Source organism: Nicotiana attenuata, unplaced genomic scaffold, assembly GCF_001879085.1.
Source record: "Nicotiana attenuata strain UT unplaced genomic scaffold, NIATTr2, whole genome shotgun sequence".
NCBI classification, from domain to species: Eukaryota; Viridiplantae; Streptophyta; class Magnoliopsida; order Solanales; family Solanaceae; genus Nicotiana; species Nicotiana attenuata.
Genome location: NW_017671847.1, coordinates 203,771 through 212,946, shown reverse-complemented (window position 1 = coordinate 212,946; position 9,176 = coordinate 203,771). Strand labels below are relative to the sequence as shown.

At 37.6% G+C, this 9,176-nt stretch overlaps 1 protein-coding gene across 1 annotated transcript; it reads left to right on the top strand.

Annotated features, from left to right (window-relative positions):
• The first annotated feature begins 6,473 nt into the window (after positions 1–6,473).
• LOC109210531 (ribosomal RNA processing protein 36 homolog) lies at positions 6,474–8,601 on the top strand. The gene is made up of 2 exons (XM_019373957.1): positions 6,474–6,580; positions 7,498–8,601. Exon 2 carries the CDS (start codon positions 7,543–7,545, stop codon positions 8,284–8,286), a length of 744 nt encoding a protein of 247 aa, XP_019229502.1. The 5' UTR covers positions 6,474–6,580; positions 7,498–7,542; the 3' UTR covers positions 8,287–8,601.
• The last annotated feature ends 575 nt before the right edge of the window (positions 8,602–9,176 follow it).

Genomic DNA, 9,176 nt, shown 5'->3' with positions numbered 1-9,176 from the left:
CATTGATTTTGGAGGGTCATGGGATCAGTTTCTACCGCTCGCAGAGTTTGCTTATAACAACAGTTATCAGTCGAGTATTTAGATGGCTCTATATGAGGCTTTGTATGGGAGACGGTGTAGATCTCCAGTCGGCTTGTTTGAGCCGGGTGAGGCTAGGCTATTGGGTACAGACTTGGTGCAGGATGCTTTAGACAAGGTGAAGGTGATTTAGGATCGGCTTCGTATAGCGCAGTCAAGGCAAAAGAGTTATAGTGACAGAAAGGTACGTGATATATCTTACATGGTTGGGGAGAAGGTTCTACAGAAGGTTTCACCCATGAAGGGTGTTATGAGATTTGGGAAGAAGGGTAAATTGAGTTCTCGGTTCATTGGGCATTTTGAGGTGCTTCAGAGAATTGGGGAGGTGGCTTATGAGCTTGCTTTTCCACCCAGCTTATCGAGCGTGCATCTGGTATTTCATGTTTCTATGCTCCGGAAGTATATTGGCGATCCGACTCCTATTTTAGACTTCAGCACAATTCAGTTGGACGGTGGTTTGACTTATTATGTGGAGCCAGCAACTATTTTGGAGCGTCAGGTTCGAAAGTTGAGGTCAAAGGATATAGCTTCAGTGAAAGTGCAGTTCGGCCCATGGAGGAGGCTACCTGGGAGACCGAGCGGGAGATGCAGAGCAGATATCCTCGCCTATTTGAGGCTTCAGGTATGTTTCTGGACTCGTTCGAGGACAAACGTTTGTTTAAGAGGGGGAGATGTAACGACCCGGCCGGTCGTTTCATGAGTTACCGCTCCGTTTCCCCCATTTCTACTTCTTTATATGTTTTTCAACTGTATTTCATCGCATTATGTTGGTTAGCTTGGGTTCGGAGTGGTTTTATAGAGAAATGAGACACTTAGTCTCTTAAGTTGGTCTTTTAGTTGGAAAAGTCAACCGGAAGTTGACTTGTGAGCAAACGATCTCGGAATTTGATCTTTATGATTCGGATAGCTTCGGGAGGTGATTTAAGACTTAGGAGCGTGATTGGAATGTGTTTTGGAGGTCCGGAGTAGATTTAGGCTTGAATTGGCGAAATTGGAATTTTGGTATTTTTTGGTTGGTAGCGGAGATTTTGGTATAGGGTTCGGAATGGAACTCCGGAAATTGGAGTAGGTTCGTTGTGTCATTTGGGACGTGTGTGCAAAAATTTAGGTCATTCGGACGAGGTTTGATAGACTTTTTGATCGAAAGCGGAATTTGGAAGTTTTGGAATTTCATAGGCTTGAATCCGATGATGATTTGATGTTTTGATGTTGTTTTGAGTTTTCCGAAGGTTGAAAAAAGTTTGAATGATGTTATGGGATGTGTTGGCATATTTGGTTGAGGTTCTGAGGGCCTCGGGTGAGTTTCGGGTGGTTAAACGGATCAAATCTTATTTTGAGAAGTTGCAGATTTTCTGCTGTGTGTATTGCTGAGTTTTGGCCTTCGCGTTCGCGAGAGGGCTCTCGCGTTCGCGAGAGGGCTCGCGCGTTCGCGAAGGCATGAGTAGTGAGTCAGGAAATTTGGACTTCACGTTCACGGTGTTGGTCCCGCGTTCGCGAAGGGAGAGGCTCGGTGTGCATCACGAACGCGATGTAGGTCCCGCATTCGCGTAGAGTAATTGGAGCAGCTGTGGTCCTGGTCATTTGTGCTTCGCGTTCGCGCTTGGTGTGTCGCGTTCGCGATGGTCTGAGAAGCTGAAGCTTCGCGTTCGCGTTAGGGAGGTCGCGTTCGCATAAGAGGATTTTTGGTCAATGAGTTTTTGTGCTTCGCGAATGCGAGGCTTTGACCACGTTCACGAAGAAGAAAGGGTCACCTGGGCAGAATGCTTAAATAGCCATGTTCGCGATTTTGGGTCTATCTTCCACCATTTTTGAGCGATTTTGGAGCTTTTTGAGAAGGATTGAAGAGGGAATCAAAGGGAAACACTTGGAGGTTAGATTTTTGGACTCAATACTCTATCCTATTGTGATTTCTGCTTAATTATTAGACATGAAATTTGCGAAATCTAAAGCCTAAATTTGGGGAGTTAGGGCTTGAAATTGGAGTCTTTGATTTGAGGATTTGAGGGGTCATATGGGGTCGGATTTTTATGTATTTGATATGTATGAACTCGTGAGAGTGTAGGGATTCTAGTTTTGTGATTTTCATCGGAATCCGAGATGTGGGTCCGGGGGCCGGGTTTGGCCAATTTCGGGATTTTTGATGTAAAATGGTTATTTGCGAGTGGGCTTTGTTCCATTAGCATGTTTTGATGGTACAATCTGTTTTTGGTTAGATTTGGAGCATCCGGAGGCCAAGTCAAAAGGCAAAGGCATCGCGGGCTAGAGTTTGGACCGGATTGAGGTAAGTAATGATTGTCAATGTTGTCCTGAGGGTATGAAACCCCGAATTTCACATCGTTGTGCTATATTGAGGTGGCACACACGCTAGATGACGAGCGTGGGGTCATGCACCGTTGGGGATTGGGACTTGGTCCATCCCGTACAACTATTAAGTCGCGTTTTTAATTGGAAAATGTTTGTTATTATTATATTTTGGGAAAATATTACTATGTTTGGGGCTAAATGCCGTGTCTGGGCCTTGTGCCGATTATTTGGACCCTTAGGGACATTTTACTACTATTTACTCACTGTTTTGGTAATATTTACACTCAGTCATGCTATACTTTCTCTGATTTCATAACTCGGGCTTTATTTACTCCTTTTGTTGTTATAAATGATATTTTGAGCCGAGTACCTGTTTTTACTGTTTGCCCGAGGGGCTTGAGTGAGTTTTGACTGAGTGAGGCCGAGGGCCTGTGTTGTGAGGATGTTATGGGATCGGGCTGCGCGCCGCAGCGTGTTACACTGATTTGTGATATATGAGAGGCCGAGGGCCTGATTTGTTATGACACGAGATGGGTTGTGATAGCGCTTGGGCTGTAGGAGCCCCTCCGGAGTCTGTACACCCCCAGTGAGCGCGGGTGCCCAGTGTAAGATGTGATATTGCCCGAGGGGCTGTTGTTGTTTCATGTTATTGCCCGAGGGGCTGATTACGTGTGGTTGTGAGATAGCCCGAGGGGCTGGTTCTATTGATATTTTGCCCAGGGGCGGTTATGGTACATGTTTTGCCCGAGGGGCTATTTTACGTTTCTGTACTTTTACTCACCGTTTTCATCACTTGTTTGAAACTATTGAAAAGCGTTTTAAAAAGGTTTTATTGAACCGAGATGTTTTCACGAGTCTTACTGCTTTACTACATTGTTCTGGACTTATACTATTTTGCTGTAGCGTTATGATGTGGTTTACGTGTTTTCTTACTACTCAGCTGCCTTTACTTTTATTACTTACTGAGTTGGCGTACTCACATTACTCCCTGCACCCTGTGTGAGATCCAGGAGTCTCGGGTCATGCTAGTGAGTGCTGATTTGTCTTCCAGCAAGCTTTCAGAGTTGACTAGGTAGCTGCTTGGCGTTCGCAGCCCAATGCTTCTCCTTCCTATCTCTATTCCGCTTTGTATTAACTTTGTTTCAGACTATGTTGTCTTTTTATATTTCTAGACGAGTTGTAGTTGCTCATGACTGGTGACACCCCGATGTCGAGCCGTGTTAAGTTTTCCGCATTGTCTATCTCGACTTATATTATGGGATTTCTAGTTAATTATTGACTTTAAATGTCTTATAATGAATTTCTGGTTAGTTTGGGGTTTGTGTCGGCTGGCCTAGTTTCACGATAGGCGCCATCACGACCGGGTACGTTTTAGGGTCGTGATACATTTTTTGGTATGAAGTTTTACCAAAAAATCATAATAAAATTACATAGTGCAGGAGGAAAACTTCAGCTCGTTTTGCTTAAGATGCTGAAGTTTTTGTGCAATATGTAATTTTAATTAATGTTTTATTTTATTTAATAAAAAATAATGTTTTTGTGCATTTTTTTAACATTAATCCTCTTTAAACTTAGAAAATAACGGAGGAAATGAACTAAATAACTTCAGCGGGCATTAACAAAAACTCATTAGAAAATTACATATTGCACGACAAAAGATTAAGCATGTTTTAGCAAATAAAAAACTTCAGCATACTAAAAATGTTTTACATATTCCGAAAAACTTAAGCATTTTTCGGTATGAAGTTTTACCAAAAAATCATAATAAAATTACATAGTGCAGGAGGAAAACTTCAGCTCGTTTTCCTGAAGTTTTTAAAAATGAACTAAACAACTTCATCATTTTATGCTGAAGTTTTTGTGCAATATGTAATTTTAATTTATGTTTTATTTTACATAGTGCAGGAGAAAAACTTCAGCTCGTTTTCCTGAAGTTTTTAAAAAAGAACTAAACAACTTGAGCATTTTATGCTGAAGTTTTTGTGCAATATATAATTTTAATTTATGTTTTATTTTACCCAGTGCAGGAGAAAAACTTCAGCTCGTTTTCCTGAAGTTTTTAAAAATGAACTAAACAACTTCAGCATTTTATGCTGAAATTTTTGTGCAATATGTAATTTTAATTTATGTTTTAGTTTTTATAGTGCAGGATGAAAACTTCAGCTCGTTTTCCTGAAGTTTTTAAAAATGAACTCAACAACTTCAATTTTATGCTGAAGTTTTTGTGCAATATGTAATTTTAATTTATGCTTTATTTTACCCAGTGCGGGAGGAAAACTTCAGCTCGTTATCCTAAATTTTTAAAAAATGAACTAAACAACTTCAGCATCTTATGCCGAAGTTTTTGAAAAAACTTTATGACAAAACTATTGAATCCAGAATAAAAACTTCAGCTTATTTAGTCATGAAATTTTTATATATGAACTAAATAACTTCAGCTTGATTACACTGCAAGACAAATAATTCAACATTTTTTGTGTCAAGTTTTACCAAATTATGTAAAAACTCAGCTTGTTTAGCAAATAAACCAAAAACTTCGGCATGTTATGCAGTGGAAAACTTCAGCATATTTGAATTTTTAGATTTGATGTTAAATTAGCTTTAACGTGAAGAATCTTTTGCTTCACTTTAGAATTCAACGTTAAACAGATTTAGAATGCAAATTCATTCGTCACTGAAAAGTTCATGTTTCATCAGTCAAACAACTTTATGCAAATAATTATAGAAAAATATATCATGAAATCAATCAGTTTCAAAAATTATTTTGAATTCTGAAGATGAATTAGAATACTTACAATATATTTTGTAATTTTGAATTTGGAATTTGAATCTGGTTCAAATTTCTGGTTTGCGAGAGGCGATTTGAGGAGAGACGGAGTGATGGAGGAGAACCGTAAATTGATTTATGCGTGATGCATCTTTTATATATTTTGTGAGGGGTATAATGATCATATTATTACGGATATTTTGTTAGCTGGCTACCAAATCAATAGTTTTTGAAAATAGAGTACAGGTTAAAAGGTGGCATAAATATAGGGTATGACTGCAAATGTATTTATTACTTGTTACCCAGACCTCAAGTATAGTATTATATAATTTGGGTCGAGCCTAACCTCTGTTTTAAAAGGCAGAATTGAGACTCGCCCCGGGGCGGAGCACTCGTAAAACGCCCCTGGGCATATGTGTGGGGCTTAGTTCCGTGAGGCTTGCGCCTCGGCCATCAGGGCTTACGCCCCGGACACGCCCAACGCCCAGCGCACTGGGCTCACCTAATAGAACTTTATGCAATTGTATGTAACTAACCTTGTAAATCTTCAAATTTTCTTAATAAATCGTTGACTGCTCAAAATTACTTTTTTCCTAAGTATAAATTATTAAGTTGGGAGTATTGTCATAATTAAAATAAAAATTATTACACGTTATCCACTAAGACTGCTATGATAGTTAATTTTAAATAAATCTTTCATTTAAAAAGTATTTATTTATTAACTATTGTTATGTCTTTATTGTATAATAGTCCATAATTTTTTTTATAATTATTTTTCTATTTTTTTTCACGTTTACGAGACACAATACTTATTAATTTAATAGATCAGTATTAGCTAGTAACTATGTACACATAATTAGTTATCATGGTATTGTATGGTGAATTATGTGTCACTTTATTAACTTGCTGAGTATATGAGAATCATATTTAAATTGTGAATTATGTTTTTATAAAAAATTTCTTTCAAATAGAAAGCATATTAAATAAAAGGAGTATTTTAAGAAAAATATCAAATTATAATATCGAAATTTTTTCAAGATTCATCACTCCTTAAGAGATACATATAAGATTTCGTATCGAATATATTACTTTTGATGTTTGAGTTGTAACGTCATTGTAACTATTCGAATATTATGATATATGTCATACTTTTCGTATTATTCATAGTTGAATTATGATTTATTAATATTTTAAATATATTATTTGTTATAACTCTATGATTTTACTGTAATTTTTATAATTATTTTTTATTTTATATTATCTTAAAATTCATAAAATTAGTAAAATTTAAAGATTTACCCCATGTCTCATGGCGTCGCCTCACGCCCGGCCTCTTAAAACATTGAGCCTAACCCATTACTAGGGTTTTTGTCTAATAACGTCTCTCTCTTCCTTAGGTCGCTTGAAGCTTCATCATCTCTTTTAACTCGGGTTAGTATTTCGCATTCCTCTTCAGTTTTTCTCATATTAGACGATTGGATTGATGTAAGTGTGCCTTTTGTTGATTTTGTTTTTGTGAATTGATGTCTTATGAAAGCTTACCTAGTTTCATTATATGTATGCATCTTCTTTTAAAGGTTTGAATATCGCAATCATAGAAAGTATGAGAAATTTGTCAAATTTATTGCCTTTTTCTTTAAGTCGTTATTTGCCTTAGCTGAACTAGCAAAATGTGACTGCCATTATTATGATACGAAAAACTTGTCTTGATTTCAGAGTGGCATTTCATTTTGTGTTGGCTTTTCAATTTTTCTTTTGAAAATCTTGCTTTTCTCCTTTTTAAATGAATCCTAGCTGTTGAATTAATTGACTTAAAGTCCCCTAGGGGACGGTTGAGTAGTAGAGGCGTAGGAGTAATAACATCGAGATGTCAAGTTCACTTCCTAGTTACTTACAACACTCTGTGGGTAGGTCTAGACTTGGCACTTGTGCTTGTGGGAAGTATTGTAGGCTGCTTGGTGGATTAGTCGAGCTAGGTGCTCAGAGGCGGATCGAGGATTTAAGCTTGATAAGTTTTACTTTTAAAGTTCTTAGCACTGTCACATTGTATTTTTGAAGTATGGGTTGAAAATTTAATATTTGCTGAAACTTTAGTGGCTTTTCACAATTCACATATATATGTATGTTGTCGAAAAAACTGGCTTCAGCTGGACCAAATCACAGAAAAAATTACATGACTTAGATTTAAGTGTTTACTTGCATTTCAGTCATGTTTTCTGGAATTAGCATTGGCTTATTCTATATACTGGACAGAATACTAATTCTTTTGTTTTAATTAGTGGTTTGTGTTATATGCTACTGTTGTTGAGGTTCTTCTTTACTCCTCTAACTTCTCCATCTCTGTGCAGCAAAGTTCTGAAGTTGTTTTTCTCTAGCGGAATCAGACTGTTAAGATGAGAAAAGACAAGCCAGCTGTTGCAAGTTCAAGTAAAATTAAATTTGAAGACTCTGATGAACATGAATCTTCGTCTGAAGATGAGGAGGAGAAGGAGATAGAGGAGAAGCTTGCTGATGTGACCTTTGAGGAATTGCAGAGAGCACGGTCTGATGGGTCGGATACAGTGTATAGGAAGTTCAATTCTGAAGGAAAAAGTGGCAGAGCAAACAAGAATAGGCCAGTGGAGATGAGTAGCAAGAAGCCAGTGAGCAGATTTAGGGAAATTATCCAAGTTCCTAAAAAGGTTACTCGTGACCCTCGTTTTGAGTCTTTATGTGGCCAGCTTGACGAAGATGGGTTCAAAAAGAGATACAATTTTCTTTACGAGGATGATCTTCCAGCAGAAAAAGAGGATCTAAAGAAACAGATGAGGAAATCAAATGACCAAGAAGAGATAAATGAACTGAAAAATTGCATTGCTTGGATTGACAAACAATTGAAATCAGCAGGAATGAAGCACAGCGAGAGAGAGATTCTGGCAGAGCATAAGAAGAAAGAGAGAGAAGCTGCTAAGCAAGGGAAACAACCTTATTACCTCAAAAAATCTGAAATTCGGCAGCGCAAACTTGTTGAGAAATACAAGGAACTCAAAGCATCAGGCAAACTGGAAGCATATATCGAGAAGAAAAGGCGCAAGAATGCTGCAAAGGACCACAGATACTTGCCATATCGGCGTCCTGGTGAGCAAGAGAACAAGTGAAATAACAGGTTTACATGCTGTAGCAAATTTGTTTGCTTGGGTTCCTCCTCACATATCGGCATTTAACCACAGATGCTTGTTGGTACGCATGAACAGGGCCCTCTCAGTCAAGATGTAGAGGCATTAGGGAGAGCCAACTTCTTTTGTTACTTCAAAGGTGCAATTACTCTTCCTATATATGCCTCGGTACAGCTAATCCTGATGAATGTACCAGTTATATTGAGAGCCTTGAAGAAATAGTTAATTTACAATATCCTTAACAAGTACACAATGCCAGTAGTTGATCATGCCTCAAATGAGTTATCGTGCCTTCAATTTTGCTGAATAATTCTATGATGATTAGTTGATGGTTCAACAAGGGAACTTTTTAGAGTTTGTCGATTGTAATTGCTACTTGGAGGGTGTTTGGATTGGCTTATAAAAAGTAGTAGCTTTTAAGCTAAAAGCCAAAAGCCATAAGTTGGTAATACCCAACTTTTGGCTTTTGGCTTATTTTTGTACTTTTTATGCGTAAAAGTAAGTGCTTTTAAGCACTTTTTATGATTGCCAAACACCACAGACTAAAAAAGTGCTTAAATAAGCACTTAAAATAAGCCAATCCAAACACCCTCTTGGTCTATTTTTTTCTACTTGCTAAAAGAATGAAGCGGACATTCCTGTTAAAGGAACTTTGAACACTTCCTTTTAAATTCAACAAAAAAAAAAAGTATTACTATTGCTGAATAGCTATAGAGAAATTTGTTTCTTCACTACTAGTGTTGCTACATCCATGTGTCCCTAATGTGAAAATTCTTTGGGATTGTTACACAAATAGCCCGTCGGATTCTATGTTTACTTTTTTTAGCCGGTATACATAGTTATGCATATATTATACATGAGTTGTATGTATA